Source organism: Sebastes umbrosus, chromosome 16, assembly GCF_015220745.1.
Source record: "Sebastes umbrosus isolate fSebUmb1 chromosome 16, fSebUmb1.pri, whole genome shotgun sequence".
NCBI classification, from domain to species: domain Eukaryota; kingdom Metazoa; phylum Chordata; class Actinopteri; order Perciformes; family Sebastidae; genus Sebastes; species Sebastes umbrosus.
Window position 1 is genome coordinate 26,508,195 of NC_051284.1, and position 24,536 is coordinate 26,532,730.

The following is a 24,536-nucleotide window of genomic DNA, read 5'->3' on the forward strand; positions in this document are numbered from 1 at the left end:
TTATAGTGTAGTATGTCGAAAACAAAGTTAATATAGTTTGTCGAAAAAACAAAAAAAAGTCATAGTATAGTATGTCGATAAAACAAAAAATAAGTCATAGTATAGTATGTCTAAAAAAAGCAAAAAAAAGCAATAGTATAGTATTTCGAAAAAACGAAAAAAGGTCATAGTATAATATGTCGAAATTTTTTTAATTTTTGTCGAAAAAAGTCATAGTATAGTATGTTGAAAAAAGTCATAGTATAGTATGTAAAAAAAACCCCCCAAAAAGTCATAGTATAGTATGTCGAATTTTTTTTTTAAAAGTTATAGTATAGTATCTAAACCCCCCCCCACCAAATAAGTCATATGGTTTGTCGAAAAAAATAAGTCATAGTATAGTATGTCGAAAAAACAAAACAAAAAAGTCATAGTATAGTATGTTGAAAAAAGTGATAAAAAAGGTCATAAATTAGTATAGCATTTCGAAAAAAGGGCTTAAAAAGTGATAGTATAGTACGTCGAAAAAAGTCATAAAAACGTCATAGTTTAGTATGTCAACTCACTTTTACATCGCTCTCTCCTCTCAGTCTGTGTTGTTCGTGGCATCCTCGCTAGCGATGATCTTGTACACCCTGTGCTGTCAGAGGTCAGTCGTCTGGCCGTCTCCCACAGCTCCTCCATGCTACCGCTGTCAGTGTCTGCTACAGCAAAAGACTTGGGAGTGTTTTACTGTAATGAAACAGAGAAAAAAACAATCAATGAGGGTCTTTTGACTCTTAACAGGTGCCTCAAAGGAAGAAATATTTGGTCATAGTACAGTACGTCAAAAAAAGTGAAAAAAAAGTCATAGTATAGTATCTCTAAAAAGTCATATTTCGAGAAAAGTCAGTATAGAAAAAAGTCACAATATGTCCTAAAAATGTCAAAAAATTCATAGTATGCCATAAAAATGTCACAAGAAAGTCACAGCATAGTATGTCATAAAAATCTCAAAAACGTCATACTATAGTATGTCACAGAAGTCCTAAAAAATGTCCATAGTATAGTATGTCATAAATCACATTATAGTACATTGCAAAACATTTCAGTTTAGTTTGTCGTGAAAAATGTCAAAAAAGTCAGTCTAATATGTCATAAAAAATCATAGTACAGTATGTCATGAAAATGTAAAAAAAGTCAAAGTATAGTATGTCGTAAAAATGTCTTAACTTAACTTGTAGTATTTCATAACATTTTTCATAATATAGCATGCCATAAAAATTTAAAATGTACATGTGGTATCATATCACATCAGTGAATTCTAATTATTGATGCATTAATATGTATATTACTTTAATGTTGCAGCTGGTAATGGTGGGGCTTTTTACTATATATACTGCGGGTAGGTTGTGAATTCCACCAATAGATCAATAAAGTTGCATGTTTATCCATAATAATACATTATAATTGATTTGTTGATTTGATATTATTATTCTAAATCAGCAAAGTAACTAATAACTAAAGGCATCAAATAAATGTATAGGAGTAGAAGTATGAAGTACCAGAACATTACAAATTAAGTACAAGTACCTCAAAATTGTATTTAAGTACAGTACTTGAGGAAATATACTTTGTTACTTTCCACCACTGGGATTTTCTGTTTGTATTTTAAGACGTTCAAAACCCTACAAATACACAACATTGACTGCTCAGTGTTGCACTTTTAGTTAGTGTTTAAAAACATTATTTTCCAGAGCTTCCAAACACACAATATGGATTAATATACAATATGGACATTGAAGTGTTAAGATCAGATGATCAGTGTCATATACAGACAATATAAAAGCAATGAGCCACTCGAAGATGAGCCAGCCTCTTGTGGTTTACTGCAAAATCAATATACTAAGTGCAAAATGCAAAATTAAACTACATTAAACAATAAGTACAGCTTGAGCCAGAGTCATTTTTTACTGACTGGACATAAGAATATTATGACAACAGGCTTGTAGGAGCCAAAGTGTGTCTTCAGCCTGCTGTTCATTATTATTATTTGTTTATGCTGCACATGCTCTTTTGGTTAACATCACTTCTGGTAATTGAAACAGGAGTGTGGTTTCACCTTTTTCAGAGGGTGAGGTAGGCTTGAATATTTTCTGTTGAGTGTCACTTCACGTTACATACTTTAGTTATTCCAGTTAGCCTAAGTTATTGTTTGTAATTCCTTTTATTTAATAAACAGTAAAACGCATCTGGACTTTGGGACTTTTTGGAACGAGTCACAGAGTCAGGAGCCTACTTCAGGCTTTTTAATTGATAGTAGTCGCTACAATAAGGCTTTTAGTTTGATAGATTTTTTGATAAATCCACAGAAATAATCTATTTATTAATGATAGACGATCATCTATTTTTATAGACAGAGAGTTTAGAGCCTTATATTAGCATCATTTAAAAAGATCTGCAATATTTTCTCAAATGTTGAGAACCAGGAATCGCGCAGGAATTTAAAGTGCTGCATCACTTCCCTCAATCTGTCTGTAAGTATTTCTGACACAGAAATAACAAATGCCATTCTTTACATGTCTTATTCAATGTATATTTTCAGTAGCTGTCAAATCTATGCAACAGGGAGTTACAATTAGATTTTCTGTCATAAATTCATCCCAAGGTTATCTGTTCCTCTCTGGTGTAATAATGTTTCCTTTTTTATTTAGAATTCAACTGTAACTGTGTGGTTTACTAAGAGGTATCTACTAGGGATGCACCAATCCAAAGTTTTTCAGTCCTGCTACCGATACCTGGGCTTTGGGTATCGGCCGATACAGAGTACCGATCTGTTACCAGCGTTTAATTAATAAGCTGTATGCCTCACTGTGTGGAAGTGACTGGGATCATTCTTTAAGGTGTAAGGCAACATCAGGCTTGACTTAAACATTGCTTCCCTAATGTTCTAAAACAAATGTAACAAATAAATACATAGATATAAATTTACTGAATTGTTATTTATTATTAAAATAATAAATCGTACACCAGCATCTTGGTAAAAAATCGTCAAAATTAAAAAGAATTACAATTTAAGTGTACATTTTTTTTAATTCAGCAACAAACTGGTGATTTGAACAGAAACTCAAACTCCAGTATATAATGTATATAGTCTATAAATATAGAAATTAATTGAATAGATTGGCCCAATTGTCACTGATACCCGATGAAGCTATTTGAGTCTGTATCGGCCTGATATCCGATACGGTATTGGTGCATCCCTAGTATTTACTGCAGCTTTTACTATATTACTACAATCTAATATAACCTTTTGCTAGATTGGCGACCTCATCTTTTGAGTCACCATAACAACCTGCCGTCTCATCCCTCTAACCTTACATCAAATCCCCATGATTATCTGGTGGGAACAGCGTGGCTCAGTCAGGGCCGTAAGCCTGTCAGTGCTCTGCTGGTCTAATGCTGCATTTCAAATTCAGTCTGGCTTTTTATCTCAGTAGTTAGTGACGTTAGCAGGTATCAGACTGTCTGAAATGCTCGGTCAAGTCTACTTCCTGGCCACGGACGTGCTGCACGAACAGCGACTGACTGTGTAGGTGAAGGTTTAAAAGGATTTCAGCCTGAATGAGTGAGGAGAACGTATGCTGCAGTCATTTCCCCGCCTAACACAGATGTTAGTATCACAAAGTAATGGCGTGTTTTTCCAAAGAAGCAACCAGAATGAGCCACCAGAGAGGCAGCTCCCCACAGGCAGCCCCCTCATATTCCCACGCACTCTCTCTGCTCGGTCATTCACCTTTCGCTTGTTCCATCCTGATTTCTATTGCTATGGCAACGCCTACATGTGAGGGCAAAACCCCATGTGTGTCTCCTTTTTCTTTTAATCTGAGAGATTGAAGGATTAGCGAAGCCAGAGGCCTTTAAAGCCTGTTGTTGGCGGCTTGCATGTCGGCCCATGAGTGGATGCAATTTTTTTTCACTGTCAAGTCGAGGTCAGTGTGATCAAGGGTTGTTGTTTTTTTTTTAACAGCACACAGCAAAACAGAAGGCATTGCATAACCTGTAAACGCAGTAAAACTCGTACCTGTTGACCTTGACTTGGTCATCAGGCGGCTGTTGGGAGCAGATCGACGGCGGGGGAGTCAAAAGGTGTCTGTCTCTCAGAGCGCTACTGTAATCTGACATGAAGAGGAGAGACAGAGGGAGTCCTTGAAGGGAATAAGAGGGAGGAAAAACAGCCCCCCGCTGCAGGAATCGGCGTCCTCCGATGCTTCATCAGCACGGGGCTCGTGCACACGGTCCTCCTGTGCTGCATTGTCAGCGGTTAGGTACGGACAAGTGTCCAGCCCGGGGCTTTATTTCCATGCTATATCTAGCTGTGTCACAGTGCGTGTACAAAAGGATCCTGCTTTTGCTTTGGGGGGGATCTAGAACCATTTGCCCTTAATTTTCCCTTACAGAAGTGCTCCCTTAAAAGCCTCTGCAGTTGTCATGGAGTTGTGCTTCCTGGTAAACAATGACTCTTTTCATTCCCGCACAGCTTTCAGTCCAGTAGCTGAGATGGACGGAGCAGAGGGCAAAGAGAAAGAGAGAGGGAGGAGGGGTTGTGTTGCTGCACAAGGCAGCTCTCTCCACATCTACTATGAAGTCCGCTGTACGTCCCACACAGGCTTTACTGTTCATTTATAACAGCTGATAAAGTTTGCAGTCTCATTACATCCATGATACAAAATTTGGTTTGCTTTGAAAGGATCTATAATAAAAAACGATGGTCAAAAACCAGCTGATGGGTGATGATACGTAAGGAAAAAATAACACTGTGGGTCTTTATGGGAAGAAGGGTAAAGCTTTTGAGTGATGAGGGCCATAATGAAGGCAGGAGCCGAGCACATGACCAGAAGTAAGGGGTCCACGGCAAAGCCGTGGGTTTATTTCTCATCCAGGCTAGCTTTGAGTTGAGCTTCCAGAGCCATTTTATCAAACGTACGCATGTTGGTCTCCTCCCGCACTTTATCTCGTACATGAAAAGAGGCTTGTGCCACAGAGCGAGCGCTCTCCAGCACCGCCCTCTTCTCCTTGAAGATCTGCTCGCTCTTCTCCAGCTTCCTCTCGATGGACTGCAGCAGCTCCAGACGCCTCTGCTTCTCCTCATCCTCCACTCGCTGCCTGTTGAGCTTCTGCAGTTTTTCCTTCTCCTGCCGGGTGTGGACCGCCCGCTGAGCTTTCTCCTTGGCCTTCTCCTCGGCCACTAAAGCTGCCTGCTGGGCTCGTTTCTCCGCCTCCTTCACACGAGCTTCCATCTGCTGCTGCTGTTGTTTCTCACGCTTCTCTGCAGCCTTGCGTGCTTTCTGGATCTGCTTCTCCTCACGCTTGGCCTTTTCTTTCAGCTCCTGCCCTCGACGCTCAACTATCTGTTCATAATTCTCCAGGGAGCGGCTGAGCTTCACCTCCGCTGCCCTCCTGGCCTCCTCCCTCTCCTCCTGCTCTCTGCGGGCGATTTCCTGTATCAAGGCGGCGTGACGTCTCTTCTCTGCTTTGTTCAGACCTCGTCTATCCTCCTGGCCCTGGTGCTCCTTCTCTTGCCTCTTCAGCTCGGCCATAGTGAGCTTCTCCTTCAGCAGCAGCCTCTCCTGCTCCAGCATGGCCGCCCTCTCCTCCTCCAGGGCCTTCAGGTTCTGTTCCTGAAGAGATTTCTTATGCTTCTCCTCTCGCGCCGCCTGCTGTAACCTCAGCAGACGGTTGCGCTCCTGCTGCTCAGCGAGCTCCCTCCATCGTTCCTCGCTCTCCTCAGCCTGTCGCATCTTGGCGGCTGCTGATAGTCGCTCCTGCTGGCTGAGTCTCCGCTGACGTATTGACACCTGAGTCTGCCACACCCGCTGACACTGAAGCACCGCACGCTGCTTCTCTCTGTCCTCCTGCTCTCGCCGCAGCTCATCCATTCTGCGCTCGCTATCCCACTGAAGGTGAGCCACGTAGCGGGTCTGACTCATGATGTCTTCCTCCTGGTATCTGGCGAGCATCAAAGCTGCGATCTTGCGGTCACGCTCGGACACGGCCTTCAGGCCTCGACGCTTCACCTCCCTCACTATGCGCTCCACCTTCTGCGTCGTCTGCAGAGAGTGGCTCAGGTCGCCCAGGCTGAGGCTGCGGCCCATCAGGGAGTTGAATGTGGCCATAGTGCGAGCTCGGGGACTAGAGGCTTTAGCCCAGTGCTCTCGTGGTCCATCCCAGCTGTAAGAAGAGGAAGCACCTGACTCGGATGAGGTGCATGTAGTAGTAGTTGTGGTGGTGGAGGTGGAAGAGCAGACGGGATCCATCTTCCGCTGTAAGGACTCCAGCGAATGGCTTTTTCCTGGCACCTTGACCTGACAGCCAAGATGTCCATTGTGCTGAGAGTACGGTGCTCCGGTTACGCCGTTCAGAGGCGTCCCAGAGCTCTGAACTGCAGGCTTTGTCACTGATGATGATAATGTGGAGTTGGCTCTGGGGAAGGAGGGGGGTTTTGGTGTTGATCTGGGGAAAGTGTTAGAAGATTTACCACCTGAGGACTTCCTGACTACTGGAGGAGGGCCGGACGAGAGCGGGCGTGTGGTTTTTACTTCAGATGAAGAGGACAAAGGATGCTTGGAGGATCCTTGGAAACCACCCTTGGAGGACGGTGTGGAGGTTGTGGAAGCAGTTTTTGAGGACTGAGTAGATTTAGGGGAGGTACTGGATGCGGGGGCTTTAGATAAAAGAGTTGTACCTGTTTTAGAGGTTGACCCTGACGCTGTGGCTCTAGAGGATGCTCCAAAATCAGGGGCAGAGCTGGAGGTCACCGGCCCAGATTTAGGAGGCGGAGTGGAGCCAGAGGAAGATTTGTGCTGCTGCTCCACAGAGGATGACGCACTGCTGCCGGTATTGACCGCCGCCTGCAGAATCCTTCTTTTTTCCTCTCTAACGATCCTCTCCCTCTCCTCCCTGCACTGCCTCAGTTTGGCGTGCCTGTCCCTTTCGTAGACTTCAAACAGGCCTGTCGCCACACGCATGGAGCGGCCGGGAGCCTCCCGGGCGAAGTCAGCCAGCGGGCGGGGCAGGAGCTCCACCGGTTTGACCCCACATCGAGCACACGCCTCCAGAGAGTGAGGGCTTGTTAGCACGTAACGGCTGCCCTCCGCGGCCGGCGAGTCAAAGTTGTATAGGTCCAGGTGCAATTTAGGTGACGGAGCTCTGTCAGTCTGAGTCTGTGGTTGCTCAGGTGGTTGCTCAGGTGGAGGCCCCTGAGGGGCGGTGGCGTCTGGCCCCTGAGGGGCGGAGGCGTCTGGCCCCTGAGGGGCAGAGGCGTCTGGCCCCGCCGGTGATGCAGTGTGGCTGGGGCTCGGCTCAGAACTGCCGGAGGGCGGCGTCTCGAACCCGGCGTCCCCCTCATCCTCTGTAGTCGTGCCATCGGCCTGTTCTGGCAGTCGAGGGTCTTCAGTGGCCACAGCTGGTGTGTCGAGCTGTGGGCCTTTACACTTGTTCTGCTCCTCAGCCTCCGAGGGGTCGACCATAGTTGGCTAATACTGCAGGTAGAGAAGAGGGAGGGGGGGCAGGGGTCAATGGAGTGATGGGAGGTCGTATGATAGGTGGATAAAATAGTAGGAAGAGGTTTCAATTAGAGGATTAGAGCATTCAATCCAGAGCTTAAGAGAGATGCAGTCTGTGGGGGAGGGTCAGACATGCATGCATGCATGCACACATATTCATGCACTGATTTTTACTCCAGATGAGACATTTCCCCCTTCAGGGAACTGACATAACACACGAAGTGTCCTTTAATAGAGAGAGTCTATTTTTGGCGGAGTTACTAGGCTGAGAGAATTTGATTACTCATAGCAATATTTTTTCACTCTACATCACACAATCAACCTACAACTACCTTTGAAATCAAACCTGGTGCTGCAACATATGTATTATTAATCAGTTTATATAGTAAAAGCTGGATTTAAAACGAGGTAAACAAGCACTGGTCAAATATCTGCTCACCATCATGGACTAGTACAAACAGTAAAGGCCTAGACTTTTCTCCATCAGCAGCACAAAGGCAAAAAAATACCTGCACTTGCATATTAAAAGGGGTCTAATTATAAAGACAGACTCTATTACAGATGTTTAGCTGCTTTTGTGTTACAAAGACAAGATTTACTATATTTTACTGCTGTTTCATGACGTTTGGTTGTATTTCATGCAGTGTCGCACCACAGAAACACGCACTAACCTGCCAGTTTGTAAAAGGTTTTGTAAACCGGTGCTTTGTTCCCCTGTAATCCGTGCAGTGCCCCTTGCTCCCTGCATAATATCAGGCTTCAGGGAAAAGGCTGCGGCCGTCGACCCAGAGATGGAGCTTCACATCGTCGCAACATCCAGCGACAGACAGACAGACAGATGGAGCCTCTCACAGCCTGCAGGGAGGAAATCTAAATATATGAACTCTCCGAGATTAAAAAGAAAAACCGTCCAGCAGAGTGAAATTAACTCTAAACACGTCGAAGAGAAATCTATCCAGCTTCCTCTGATCCTCCCTCAGCAAAAGAGCATCCCGTAAACATGAGCCGAGTCCACCTGCTATTCAGCAGCATCCCTCATCTCAGCCTCCTTAGCTCCGCCTGCTTCTGGCCTGCATGCTGCAATTAACCGAGCATACACTCAAATGACATGCTTTTAAACATGCAATAAAACCTAATGGTGCTCAATGTGTTAGCCTTCAGCAAACTTCCCCCTATAGGCCTGTTTATCTACCAGAGAGATGTACAGAAGGGAAGTGCCTTTATAATAATTCAGTTGCCTATAGGCTATTATTTACTGCTTTATAATTTAATTTCTAGGTAATACAAAAATCAGTAAAAACAAAATGTTAAATGTCCTGTATGGAAGTTGAATCTATCTATAAATAGATGTTTAATCTGGTCCATCAAAAGTCACATCACTGCATCATGTAACAGCTGCCATCTGCCCTCCTGCTCATGTGTGAAATGAAATAGTCTGTAATTACTCCAAACAGCCACTAGAGGACGCTGTAATATAATATAATAGATTCATGCTTTGAGTTTCAGACAAAGGAGGTCCAGCAGCCAATCAGCATCATTACAGCTCATCAGGGGTGGAAGAAGTATTCACATCATTTACTGCATTTAAATATTAATAAGTACAAGTATACAAGTATTATCAGGAAAATGTATTTTAAAGTATCAAAAGTAAACACTCATATTACTGAAAAATTACCCCTGTGGGTGTTCTACAATTAGATATGCTATTGGATCATTATTACTGATGTTTTCATTTGTAATTCTTATTTTTTTTCTGTTGGTTTTACTGTAGTTTGAGAGGTGGAGCTGATTTGAAGTATTTTATATACTGTTGGGTAATTTGACATATTTTACAAACAAAAGTTATGATGAACTTATAAAACATGATGCATCGTTATCATGTTGTACGTATAATCTTAGTATGTAAAGAACTACAGCTGTCAGTTGTGATGGAGTTAAAGTATAAAATAGTAGTAAATGGAAAAATACTCAAGTAAACTGCAAGTACCTCAAATTTGTACTTAAGTACAACTTGAGTAGATGTACTTTTTTACATTACACCGCTGTAGCTCAAAAGAGCTGAACAATAGAGGTTATTACAAGTGACATGCTGTATGTCTGTATGGAGGCTCTCAACGGCGTCACTCCATGCCTGTTGATTTTACCTTTTTTTTGCCAAAGCCCTTAACATAAAACATTAACTATTATAGACAAGCTACAATTATATCTATAATATTGAAGACATTGAAAACACAAACACATCACAGCAGTTACAGCTGGACAGTAGCAAACACGTACTTCTTAACAGTGTGTGTTGATTTATGTGGGTTAAAAATCAAGTTTTTAAGACTTTAAGTCTTCCTATTTAGCATTAATACAGAACAGATATTTGTTCATCAATGTACAGTATTTGTCTCTTATTAAGACGTATTTTATATTATTACAATTGTGTTTCTATTGAACTTATTTATCAACATTATCATAATTATTACCGTTTATTTGCATATTTATATATTTATTTCTCCCTCCTCCTCCGCTACTAGTACAACATCTACTACTACTACTACTACTATTACTAGAACACCTATTACTACTACTAGTACAACATCAACTACTACTTCTACAACACCCACTACTGCTACTAGTAAAACACCTATTGTAAAACACCTACTACTACTACTACACCTACTACTACTACTACTACTACACCTACTAGTAAAACACCCACTACTTCTACTACTGCTACCGCTACTAGTAGAACACCTATTGTAAAACACTTACTACTACTACAACACCTACTACTACTACTACTACAACACCTACTACTACTATTACTAGAACACCTATTACTACTACTAGTACACCAGCTACTACTTCTACAACACCCACTACTGCTACTAGTACAACACCTATTGTAAAACACCTTCTACTACTACTACACTTACTACTACTACTACAACACCTACTACTAGTAGGTGTTGTAGTAGTAGTAGTAGTAAGTGTAGTAGTACTAGAACACCTACTACTACTACTAGTACAACATCAACTACTACTTCTACAACACCCACTACTGCTACTAGTAAAACACCTATTGTAAAACACCTACTACTACTACTACACCTACTACTACTACTACTACTACAACACCTACTAGTAAAACACCCACTACTTCTACTACTGCTACCGCTACTAGTAGAACACCTATTGTAAAACACTTACTACTACTACAACACCTACTACTACTACTACTACAACACCTACTACTACTACTACTACTACTATTACTAGAACACCTATTACTACTACTAGTACACCAGCTACTACTTCTACAACACCCACTACTGCTACTAGTACAACACCTATTGTAAAACACCTTCTACTACTACTACTACTACACTTACTACTACTACTACAACACCTACTACTAGTAGGTGTTGTAGTAGTAGTAGTAGTAAGTGTAGTAGTACTAGAACACCTACTACTACTACTAGTACAACATCAACTACTACTTCTACAACACCCACTACTGCTACTAGTAAAACACCTATTGTAAAACACCTACTACTACTACTACACCTACTACTACTACTACTACTACACCTACTAGTAAAACACCCACTACTTCTACTACTGCTACCGCTACTAGTAAAACACCTATTGTAAAACACCTACTACTACTACTACACCTACTACTACTACTACTACAACACCTACTACTACTACTACTATTACTAGAACACCTATTACTACTACTAGTACACCAGCTACTACTTCTACAACACCCACTACTGCTACTAGTACAACACCTATTGTAAAACACCTTCTACTACTACTACTACTACTACACTTACTACTACTACTACAACACCTACTAATAGTAGGTGTTGCAGTAGTAGTAGTAGTAGTAAGTGTAGTAGTAGTAGAACACCTACTACTACTACTACACCTACTTCTTCTTCTACTACTGCTACCGCTACTAGTAGAACACCTGCTACTACTACTACTACTACTACTACTACTACACCTACTAGTACAACACTGACTACTACTGCTACTACTTGATGCAGATAATATTAGCAGCAGAGTTGTTAGTAGTAGTATTTCAAGTATTGTTCTAGCAGTTACTACAAGTAAAGAAGTAAAACATAGTGGTAGTTGTCTCTGTTGTGTGTTTATGTGAGTATTTCTTCCACCACTACTACATGAATGACTGTATTCACTTTATAAAGACAGACTGGTCTGGTTCGGTCCGGTCCAGTTGGAGCAGTTGGATCAGGATTAGATAACTCGGAGTGAAAATCACAGTGATGATGACCCACTAAACTCCTGACCCGGTGTGGGGAACAGTGCGAGTTTAATTGGCCCCGCCCGTGAGCCGTATCAGGAGGACAGCGGGTAACAAGTGACAACAGGGAACGTGCTGGCTGGCTTGTTAACCGGGGGCATGGGGTCTGGGAGGGGGGCCAGAGGGGAGCGGGGCATGGTGTGGTCGCTGCACAGTTCACTGGTGCAGGGGTATGCTCCACAGAATTTCTGTGTTTTTGTTTTTGGTAGGGCATGCTCCCCACCACCAAAGCTGGACTGGGGGTTCATCGAGAGGTGAGCCGCTCTGTGCAGTCATGGAGACCACTGCAATGCCCGGCTGGTGGTGAGGGCCCGGAGCAGTCCCTTATCTACTGGTTCTGTAGTGGGAACCAGTCTAGAGGTGTCAAAATCAGATTCATTTTAAAGTTTAATATGTTTACAGGCATTTGTTATACTCAGGACTTTAAGTATCTTTTAAGGACAAATATGCAGTTTATTTGACAGAAAATAGTAATTCAATGTTTTACAAATTAAACCAAATCTAAAGGCATATTTACACCCAAAAGTCTATTTTAAAATAAAGGTGCTAAATATGGAATTCAGAGCATTTCTATTGTCTCTGCATGGCTCTCAATATGCAGCTAACAGCACTAAGTGCAAACACCAGCAACAGTGCTGGTGTTAACCTGAGGGGGAATCGGAGTATGGGAGCTACGCTTTGGCGACGACGCCATTGGTCAGGACGGCGTTATCAGCTGTAACCGCCGTATGAGAGCAGTGCAGAGCGGTGACCGTGAGCTAGCCAGTGGGGCACACTCACATGCATGAACATGCACTAAAAGGCACACGGCCGGCCCGGCGATGTCAACAGAGCACAGAGAAGCTCTGATTACAACACACAGAGGGAGATTGACTTCATTCTCTGCTCAGGTAGACATTACTCCTCTATATCTTTATATAGTTGTTGGCTCCTATAGTAATGCTCTGAATCCTGTATAGATCACCTTTAAATGACATACAGTAAATCCCACTCACCCTCGAACCTGATGGTTCAGCAACCAAACTATTACATAGTGAAGTGTTATTAAACTAATAAGTACTTTATTTTTACTTAACTATTTTACAAACGGACTGTGAGTGCAATTATTTACATTTTCTCTAAAATATAAACTCAATTGGACTGATTTGCTGAGAGACAGCATTTACTAAATATAGTGGTAGAAAGTAACTAAGTACATTTACTCAAGTACTGTACTTAAAACAATTTTGAGGTTCCTGTACTTTACTTATATTTCCATTTTATGCTACTTAATACTTCTACTGCACTACATTTCAGAGGCAAATATTGTACTTTTTACTACACTACATTTATTTGATAACTTCAGTTACATTAAAGATTTATATTATTAATACAAAATATAACAAACTAATAAATTATGATGTTTAATTATAGATAAAGATAAGACTTTAATGATCCCATGGTGAAATTCACAAGTTACCTGACAGTATATACCGTATCGTAATGAACAAAACCCAACTTTTACCAGCTGCAACATTAAAGTAATATAAATATGAATGCATCAATATTTAGAATTCAATAATACAATACCTATTATTCTGAAATGCATGAGTGCTCTTGCATTTTGTACTTCAAGTATATTGTAATGCTAATGCTTAACACTAATAAATAACATTTTGAATGCATGACTTGTACTTGTAACAGTATTTCTACACTGTGGTATTGCTACTTTTACTTGAGTAAAAGAGCTGAGGACTTCTTCCACCACTGACTAAATACATAAACTGTTAAAAGAAAACATGATGACTAGAAACAGTGAAATAAATGATTAAAGTGTAATAAAGTCCAGTTCTTAGATAAATAAGTCTGTCTGCTGATGCAGGTGAGCATTGAGCTCCTGTGCGTAATATAACTGAGCATAAACTGATTCTATATCAACTCTCCTGTTTGGAAAAAGCTCTGGGAGATCTAGCAACAAATGATTGATTGAGAAGTCTTGAGTTAGAATAACAACGTGAAGGCAGAATCAGTGCCGTTAAGAGGATCTATGTGCCGTTCACTCCTCTGAAGAAAGCCTATTTTTACACCGAGGCAAACAATGAGTCCAGCCAAGAGATTACAGACAGACAGAAACTCCGGGAACTCAGACAATAACTACTTCTGGCTTCATGACTCAGCAGCCTCAGCTGAGATGAATTCAGCCATTTCATTTCCCTTCAAGAGGCCGATCTGATGCTCAGCTCTACATGTGTGCTGAACTTTGACAAGAGCGGATAAAGACATGGCAAACTCTTTTACAGACCTGGAAATAAAAGAGGATACAGTCGCTCTCAGTGCATTTCCACCTCTCCAGAGTGCTACTGATTTTCCACATTATTATATTTTACTACTATTGTAGTGGATCATGCCAAGAGGACACTGTAGGGGTGTTCGCCCAGAGCGGAACATTTTTAGAGAGTGTATAATGTTATTCACTGAACCAAATGTGATGATATGCCCTGGTAAGACTATTACATGTCAACCAAACTGTTTCTGCTATCCACAGACATAAAAGTGTGAACAATAAATCATAATCTATAGGCTTAGATGGCTGATATTTGCCTTTAACATGTTCTGCCAGACTTTATCAGAACAGCTGTAAGGCACAATAACATATTTGTTTACAACTTACAGAACACTTGACTTGTATAAATACGTTTTTCCTAATTTTTATTTTTATTTTATTGTTGGTCTTTGGTGCTTTTCTTATATCTTTATATAAAAGTTAAATATACACCTATTTTTTCACATACATGAGTACATAATAGTCCTGTCTATTCTTATATACCTGTATTGTTCAGCCCTTTGTCGTTGTTCCTTGCTGTTATTTCTAATTCTGTGTAATTCTGTGATTACAAATCAGATCTATTTGCAGACATACTTGGCAAATAAATCTGATTCTGATATTTTTTATTACCATTTACTTTTTTCAATTATATTTTTTGTAAATTAATTCTTCATTTAAAAGGCTATATACATCCTCAGATTTCCTCCATCATTAAAACATTTGTAGAAAATTATTTGGGTAAAATCATAATGTAAATGTTGTTTTCTCTTATTTGTTTAATGTAACAGCATTCCCATCCTTCCAACAATACAACTCTTTCAATCATAATTCTTAATTCTTTGGTCACGTATAATTGTAGTGGTTATTGGAACAAAAAAGAATACTGTATTATCGGTAAAGCTTTATTTTATAAGTATGTATTTTTTTCTTCAAAAACGTTTATTTAAGTCAGACATTTACAATGTGTTGTGATGACAATGTAACACAACATGTAGGGCATTTTTTTATATTATAGGTTTATAATTTACTAATAATTTCCAAGGAATTATGTAATTTGGTACTAATTATGGGAAAATAGAGAAAATATTCTGAAACATTTATTTTAGTTAGATTTTATTATTAATTCTTCATATATGTTGGACTTTACAACCTGCATGTAGAACTATTTTTTAATTTTTGCATGTTCAACTGACCCACTGAGCACCGATGAAAAGATTCCAGGTTACGCAAGCAATTTATTGATGTTAATTAATTGGAGGTTCACCAGTTGAACTCTCTTTTCTCCGTATAACTGCAACCACATTACATAATTATTTCCAGGAAACCTCCCAGGAAATTATGTACCTGGAAGATCTTTTCTTTCTTTAAGAAATTTTAAAATATTTATGTATTTTTGTTAATTGTAATATAGCTGTCTTTAATTTCAATATTAGGTGGGTTCTTTTTACAAGCCCTCAGGTTTTTTTTTGTCAACCCACCTGTGCATTTATTTATGTTATTGTACATATAAATCTTCTCTTTTGTTTTGTTTTATTATATGCACAAATAAAAACAAGCTGTTACAGTATCATCCTTTAAAAGCACACGTCTACCCCTAATAATGCAGCTGCCAAACAGAACAATAGAACAACAATAAATCAAAGAGTGAGAGAAAAACAGATTGTGAGAAAGGAAACGCAGTACGGTAGGCTGATGTTGTGCATGTTCTCAACAATCCTGTCTTTTCACTCCCACTCTGTCCTGAACACTCGCTGCCCTGCAGGAACTCACTGGTCCTGTGAAGACTGAGACCTCTGGTTGCCCCCAGTTCACATTTCCAGCCTCGGTTTGCCAACAGAAAGGGACACGTTTTCTGGACAGTTTCAACAACTCCCCCTTCTGACCCTCTGCTTTCTCCAGCCACCAAGCGCCCCCCGCCTCCCTCTACCTCGGCTCTGCCTTCTGTGGGACGGTACAGGGGTCCTATGCGGGTGTGGAATAGTCCCCCTCCTCGGTGGAAGGGGAAAAGGTCCCAGAGACAGAGCTGTTAATTCAATCAGGAGAGCGGTATGCTCAATTAGGCATCCATAAGGGCCCTGGATGGGTCTGGGGGCCCTGTAGAGGGCAGGCAGCCCAGTCCCCATGAGGTATTAATTGTGGATGACAGTGTGTAAACAGTGGGGTGAATAGACAGCGCAGGTGCGGGACACCCCAGTCCAGACTCAATAGCCCTTTTCACGCCCTTGGCTCTCTGTTGCCACTTTCTCTTTCATTCTCTCACTACGTAAAAATCCCTCGCATCTCTGACTAATGCCACGGATAATTCGGCTTTGTGGGCTTATTTATTTGTTGCTGTGCGTTTCCGTCACTAGGCATGCTCCTACACCAGCCTCGGTGTGTGTGTTTATGTGTGTTTGAAGAGGGTAATAAGAGGCCAGGTTGCCGCTGTCCAGAACTGTCGGCCAGCCAAGGGCTATCCGCGGCTCCTCGTTTTCAGGAGCTAATGAAAATTGCGGCCAGTACATGTAAAAATATGTGGAATTTATGAAATGAAATCCAGATGACACTTTAAAAGGAGTGGGCTTTCTATTTGACCTCCAATTTTTCCGTTCAGCACACCATCCACCCCCCCGTCCCTCTGTCTGTCTTTCATTCAGCTGTAATTGTGTTTGGTCATGTTTGACAAAACTAACTTTACACACAGACTGTTAATAGGGAACGGTAGTGGAAGAAACCTGTACTTCAGTAACAAGAAATAAATATTTACTTAGGTAAAAGTACAGAAGCATCATCAGGAAAATGGACAAAATTCAAAGTACTCATCATGCAGAATGGCCCCTTTCAGAGTATAATTATTTATATTATATTACTGGATTATTGATGCATTAACTTCTAAGCAGCATTTAAATGTTGAAGCTGTTTACAGTGGAGATACTTTTGGGTAATTTAATCAATACCAATACATCATATTTTAAAAACTGATCATATGTTTTGCATGTAAAAACTTAATTTAAAAAGGTAGCTGAAGGTGTCAGATAAATGAAATGGAGTAAAAACTACAATATTTCACTCTGAAATGTAAAGTAGTTAAAGTAGAAAGTCACATAACATGGAGTTAAAGTACCTCAATACTGTACGACTCCAGTGGTGGAAGAAGTATTCAGATCCTGTAGTTACAGTATTTAAGTAACAATAACACACGCCAATTTCTAAAAGCATTACTTTTACTTGTAATGAAGTATTCTGACAAGCAATGAGTAAAAGTATTCATTATGATGGCCCCTTTCAGTTATAAACCACTGATGTGTATCATGTGAAGCTGCATTTTAATGCTGTAGATGGGGGTGTGATAAAACTACTACAAACTACTGTACAAGTACTATTATGTATACTTTGAGGGATATACTTTCTGTCAGTGGTGGGAGAGATACTCAAATTCCTTACTTAAGTAGAAGAAGCAAAACCATAGTGTGAAAATATTCTGTTACAAGTAAAACTCCTGAATTCAGAAAGTAAAATCACGGAAAAAAACAAAATTTCAAAAATACTACTGCAAATACTGCATATATTGTGGATGTATAATGAGTAATTTGCAATAAAAGTATAAAAAAAAAGTAAAATCACAGAAGTATTATTAATGAGATTTATGCTATAGTACATAAAACTATGTATTATATGCAAAGTGGCCCCTTTCAGAACGTTATATTGTTAAATTGTATTGGATTATGTATTATTGATGAACAACAATTTTAATACAATAATTTTTGGTAACTTTATATACTGTAGGTTTATTTATTTTCAACACATTTTTAATAAGAAAATTGCTTTTGAATATATAATAATTATTGATTAATTAGTCTGAAATATAACTACAAACTACCGTTGTCAAATTAAGGCAGTGCAGTAAAAAATAGAATAATTCTCTCTGAAATGTAGTGAGTAGGAGTGTAAAGTAACATAAAACATAAGTATGAGTATCACAGTACTTGAGTGAATATATTTTTGTTATTTTCCAAGTTTCTATCATGGTTTAATGCATAACATTGTATCAAGTTATTTGAGTTTATTACACTGTATGTTAAGTATGTCATAGTAATTTAGTGAAGTAACTACAGATTTCAAAGAAATGCAGTGAAGTAAAAACTTTAATAATATGACAAAAATATGTGGTTGAAGTATAAAGTTGCACAAAATGGAAATACTCAGGTAAAGTACAAATACTATATATACTATATAAGTATAGTAATAACTTCCACTGTCTATAAAGTACAATAGACAGCTTCATTGAACTGAAATCAGATATTAAAATGAGAAGCTACTAGAACACTGGAAAAACGTAAATGGAGTTTTTATTTTTAAAAGAATGTGGTTAACATAGTATAAAACTGTAAATAACTGTAAAAATAATGGGACAACTAACTAGTTTAACTTTTACCCACAACACTCAGCATACCACACGTGAACTCTGTGTACTTTTCGTGACATCACGGTTGAACATCTGTGCTAAGTCGCCGTCAGATCTCTGGGTGGCCTCTGCCCTGCTCCGTCTGTTTCTGTGTCTACAGACACCTGCTAATTTTCGGCCGTATGTAGTTGGTGTAAGCCGGCGGGGGGACAGCGGCCGGGGCGTCTTTGGAGCAGTAATTGGGAAATACATTTCCTTTCAGCGTGCCCATTCATTCCTTTTTTGTTTTTGTTGTCAGAGGTTTTCTTTCATGCTCGGCCAAATGACAACAGAATTAAAGTGTAGAGCCATGCTTTCCCTACAACAGCTTTACACCCCGGAAAGTCTTCTTTGTTAGAGGTGGAGGGTCGAAGCGAGAGGGAAGAGCAGATATAAACTGATCTCGTTAACATTCCAAGAGACACTCCTGTTCCCCCCCCTCTCTGCTCCTCATCCTCACCTCCCACAGCATTTCACCAGGACATGAGTGGACCGGCTGGCACAGAGCGGAGAGGAAGGCGGGGGGGAAGATGATCCCAGCACCAGAGTGAGATGCATCCAACCTCTCACAGCTCTGATAATGATACTACACGGACGCTTTGCTGAGTCTGATAAAGAAGAATCCAGATAACTCACTCTCTCCAGTTCATTTAGGCCTCCATTTTTCTCCCTTTATGTCCCAACTTCCTTTTTCCTCACAAACTCTCTCCATCCTTTCTGAGAAAACAGCTCTTTAGTGAAACCGCCTGGTGCACACAGAAATCATTAATGCTGACCCTAATTGTGCCAATTCCAGCAGCTCAATAGCTCTAATTACAAGGTTCTTCACTGAGGCACTCAAAAAGCCGCTGAACTGTCATAGCCAACAATTAAAAAATATCTATAGGGACAAAGACTGAGGAAAGGGGACTGGATAGGGAGGGGGTTACCCACTCCAGCAAAGGGTGACCGGATGGCCCTTTTCAGCTCTTAAAAGCCCCGTTTCTGTGGATTGAACTGAAGCTGGACACCTGCACTTCAACACTCGGCTTCCCTCGCTCGCCCTCTTCGGTCTCTCCTCCTTTTTTTTTAAACTCGCTCTCAATGGGCCACACAATTTATATGAAAGGGGAAAAGATGGAGAAAGAGAGAGCACAGAGAGAAAGAGGACGTGGGAGCCAGAAGTTGAGAGTTTGTAGGACGACTGCAGTGTGGGACCAGTTTTACGAGGCCATTTAGTATTGAGCTGTTCTGACTCAGGATGGACAGTAATGTAATATGATCAGTGGTGGAGAAGTATTCAGATCCTTTACTTAGGAAAAAGTAGCAATACTGCAATATAGAAATACTCCAAAAGCAGAAAGTGTTATTAGTAAAATGTACTTGAAGAAACAAAAGTAAAAGAACATCTAAAGCAGAAAAATGTCCCCTTTGTCAGCGTTATATTTTTATATAGTACAGCCTACTATTCTATTATTATTACTGATACATTCATGTGTAATATGATTTTACTGTTGTAACCATTTTATATACTATTGGTTAGTTTAATCTATAAAAGTAAATTATATTTTCGGATTTCATTTATATTTAAAGTATATTTTATAAGATCCTCATGTGTTTTACGTGTAAAATCTTTATCTGGAATGTAACTGGTAACTAAATTAAAGTACTGGAGTAAAACGTACAATATAGAAGTATAAAGTAGCATGAAATGGGAATACTCAAGTAGAGTACAAGTACGTCAAATTTGTCAGTACTTGAGTAAACATAGTTAGTTACTTAGTTACAGTTCATCACTGAATATGATCATAAATCGAATGATTACATTTAGTTTCACTGATGCATTAACATGTGAGCTGTATATTAATGCTGTAACTGGTGGTGCGACAAACTACTACAAACTACTGTACAAGTACTACTATGTATACTTTTGGGGTATATTTTCTGTCTATGGTGGAAGAAGTACTCAGACTCTTTACTTAATTAGAAGAAGCAATACCACAGTGTAAAAATACTCGGTATTTTGTACAAGTAAAACTACTGCATTCAGAGTTTTGCTCAAGTAAAATAACAGTATCATTGTCAAAATACACTTAAAGTAGAAGTAAAACTATGTATTATGCAAAGTGGCTTTCAGAACTTCACATTGTTATATTTCTCTATTTTATTATTTATCATTGATGTGACAATATGATTAAATTTAGTTATTGTTTTACAAAATCTGCTGGCCAAATAAACGATTCCCTGCTAAATACTGTTCAAAAAATTGTTTATTAAAGTGGATTGTTTATTTTACCAAATAGTTTTGTTTAATATAATGCATAACAGTGGAACAGTTTGTTGTATTCATAATAAATGTAATTATTTCAGATGTACTTTTGCATACATTTGCTTTATTGTAATACATATTGATATTGATAAAATATTAAAATATTAATTTCAGACTGATCTCCCAGCCCTACTCTTATTTATAGAACATCATAAGCAAATGTGGGTATTATAAACATTTGCAAACACATTTATTATGTATGGTCATATTAAGCATGAATTTATTTATTTATTTTTTATTATCTATTACTGACACTCTTGTTAAATCAAGAAATCCTGACCTTCAAGGCATACTAATGAATTTTTAAGTGTTTACACTTCAACCTGTCAAGGATCTTTTAAGGACTACATAATTTATTTTGAAAAAAAAAAACAATACTCCATGCTGCTTTATTTACAGTGTTCAGCTGCCATACTCCTCCAGAAAATAAGGTTTACTCTTAAAAAACAAGTTAAATGATGAACAATAATTAGGGATTAAGTGGCACACACAGCTGTTTTTGCCTAATCAACCCCTGAATCTCCTTCCAACACGCACACACAGGCCGACCCCCTGCAGTGCTCGTGACAGCTATTGACTTTCCTCAATAGATGTTTTCTATTGTAACCCAAGTACACAGGCTAAATGTCACGGCAGCAGGATACTTGGCTGTTATAGAGCATTATATGTCTCTGAATGGGGATGAGGACCTTAAATTTGACTTCACAATTGCTCGGCCATTGTTGCTGTTGTCAAAGACTGATGATAATACACTGAGTGTCCCTGCAGCTGCTGAGTCTCCTGACTGACTGACTGACTGACCACAGCAGCCTTTTACCGTACCGTAAACTCGTGAGCCTGGTTTGATAGCTCAGGGCTTGTGCCCTTTTCTATCCATAGGAAATCGTTGGAGGGAGGAGAGAGGAGATGGAGGAGGAGCCCAGTTGGTGTTGAGGCATCATGGCCCATGCCCACGGCCAGTTGAGTTTTTTTTTTTCTACCTTTTCCTCATAAAAAAAATAAATAAAAATGAAATATGGATAAAACAAAATGGAGAGAAAAATAAATTAAAGAAAGAAAAAAATAATGATAATAAAAAATAAAGAAAAAATAAATAAAGAAAGAAAGAAAGAAAGAAAATTTTAAAAATTTCTAGTATTTCTTGAATTCTGGGACCTGATCTGCACATGTGAGGCTTGTACATTGTACACGATTGTAAAATCAGTGAGTTAGCTTTATTGCTCTTCACTCACATGTTGTTCTGGTTTGCATTCTGTGCTTGTAGCAGCTATAGACATACATTTTTGGGAAAAGTGTCAACAAGTCTATTGTAGCCTTTTTTCCTAACAAGTGCCTTTAATTGTATTTAGTGTGACTATTCCTATGTCTGTAACCTGCTAAGTCTATTCATCTAGGCAAAAAATGTTCTTTATTAAAATGTATGTAAAAAATACAACCTAAATAGTGCATTATCAGTAGGATAATGTATAAGAAATATAAGAAATGATATAGAATAAGAAAGGTGAAAAACAGCTATATAATGTATCTTTAAACAGTAAATTAACTGTAAAATACTGTGAAATTAATTAAAAAAAAACCCAGTTCAAACTGTATTTTTCATTAACAGACCAAAGCTGTAAATTCCAGCGACAGTATAATAATGTTAATTTTACAGTAACATAAAGGCAACCCTGCCATCAGTTCTTTACTGTTATTTTACTGGGAATGTCTTAACAGTGTGTGGGCGTGGCTTTTAACGCCTTCCCTCGCTGCTATTGGTCGGTTGTTTAGTCAGTCACTGCTGCTTCTGCCTCCTTTTGCTTTTTAAATGAAGTTGCAATGGATCCGAGCGACTCAACCTGTGGAAGCCGAGATGAACAGCTGATCCTCCGCAGTGGATAAAAGCAGATCACCATGGTCATGATTCCTCATCTGACGCACTGCACTATGTGATTAGTTATTGGAGAAGTAGACAAAAGGGAAACAACTAAAAGGAAAAGTAGATTGGAGAGAGTGATTTTATATCTTTTTTGGACCTGTTGCTCATCAAACAGAGAGATTGAGAGACTACCTGACGCTCGCTGCTCCAAGCTCACCGACCATCAATTATGTTATTGTCAAGTGTGCGTCTTTTTTTCACCTTTTCTCACCTGTTGGCGCCTCTGTTTCTCTGTTACCTGCCTCAAGTCTCCGCACAGAAGCCGGGCTCACGGGTGAGTGCATATACCTGAGTGATTCACACTCTTTTTTAAAGATATACTGTGTAGTTTAATACATGGGTTAAAGGTGACATTGCAAAAATAAATACTGTGCCAAATTCTTTGTGAATATAGCACGTAATATGTCAGATAATAGGCTACATAAATATAAGATAAGATAAGATAAGATGAACCTTTATTAATCCCCGGAGGGAAATTCAGGTGTCAAAGCAGCAACATCAACAAACAGAGTGAAACACAGGTAAGGTACAGGTATACAAAAACTATAAAAACAATAATGGAGATATAAAAAATACAGAGTGAATGGGTGGCAGTCCGTCAATAAATAAATGTAGTAGGTGTAATAAATAAGTGTAATATGTGCATATGTGCAGTCTATAAAGTGGTATATAGGATGTAAAGTGTAAAGTATAGTGGTATATAGGATGTAAAGTGTAAAGTATAGTGGTATATAGGATGTAAAGTGTAAAGTATAGTGGTATATAGGATGTAAAGTGTAAAGTATAGTGGTATATAGGATGTATAGTGTAAAGTATAGTGGTATATAGGATGTATAGTGTAAAGTAAGTGTAATGTGCGCCAGTGGTTAGAGTCCAAGATGGTTGCAGATAGTGCATGTTAAAAGGTAGATAGTGCATGTTTAAAGTTATGTAGTTATGTATACATAAGTTATGTAGTTATGTAGTTTATGTAGTTACGTAGTTTATGTCACCTTCCACTAAAAATATATACGAACTATAACCGTGCATGATTTTCTGTGAGAGAAGAGGTATAAAAATACATATTATTGGAAATATAGTGCTGCTGAGGTGTATTATGCAATCCGTGTGAGTCTATGCATAGCTGCGTTTTTATGCAGACGCAGGTGAAAAATGAGGTCCTATAAAGCAATCAATAAAGTCAACAATTGGCGTCAAATTCAAGGACTTTACAGAGTCAAAGACTCAAAACAACATGTTTTGGAGAGTGAATAATATATAAATTTGGCTTATATAGAAATTAAATACCTCATTTATTAATGATTATCTTGTTAAGTAAATAAAGCCTGCTGCAATAAGATATGAATGATAAGCAGTATTTACAATGTAACTAGCTAATTTTTCATTAACTTTCAAGACTTTTCAAGGCCTATGTTGTATTTACTTTAGGATGAAACTGTCTCTATGCTTAAGTACAATGGGTTACACAGTGATCAGCTGCCTTTCTCTTCCAGAAAAAGACATTGTGGCTGTTGATGGATGTTATTTTGAGACTTGTTCCTAAAATTTTTGGCTGAGTCATTAGAGGAAGAAACTCTAGTCCTGATTTCTGTCGCAAGCGATGCTTAAACCTAAAACACAATCTATGTTTAACGCACTGCAGTCAGATAGTAAGACATGGCTGCCCCCTCTTAGTCGATTAGTCATCTAATCAGTCGTTTTGGTCTTAGTTGACTCAGATTTCTTTAGTCGATTA

At 39.1% G+C, this 24,536-nt stretch overlaps 2 protein-coding genes across 10 annotated transcripts in view; one reads left to right on the forward strand and one right to left on the reverse strand.

The window, feature by feature from the left end:
• The window catches only part of ccdc177 (coiled-coil domain containing 177), a 160,090-nt gene that overhangs the window by 565 nt on the left and 134,989 nt on the right, over nt 1–24,536 (reverse strand). For 2 of the 3 annotated variants that reach the window (XM_037796520.1, XM_037796522.1), the window contains 2 exons: nt 4,043–7,499; nt 546–711 (listed from right to left, as the gene is read on the reverse strand). In XM_037796520.1, the coding sequence (XP_037652448.1) occupies nt 4,887–7,487 (2,601 nt within the window). In that variant the 5' untranslated portion in view covers nt 7,488–7,499 and the 3' untranslated portion in view covers nt 546–711; nt 4,043–4,886. Of the gene's footprint in view, nt 1–545; nt 712–4,042; nt 7,500–8,194; nt 8,686–24,536 lie in introns of those variants that run through there. The other variant, XM_037796521.1, reaches the window with a different exon arrangement.
• Nucleotides 22,696–24,536, forward strand: part of smoc1 (SPARC related modular calcium binding 1) — a 62,325-nt gene continuing 60,484 nt past the window's right edge. For 2 of the 7 annotated variants that reach the window (XM_037796526.1, XM_037796527.1), the window contains exon 1: nt 22,698–23,075. In XM_037796526.1, the coding sequence (XP_037652454.1) occupies nt 22,971–23,075 (105 nt within the window). In that variant the 5' untranslated portion in view covers nt 22,698–22,970. Of the gene's footprint in view, nt 23,076–24,536 lie in introns of all 7 variants that reach the window. The other 5 variants (XM_037796530.1, XM_037796531.1, XM_037796529.1 and 2 more) reach the window with 4 other exon arrangements.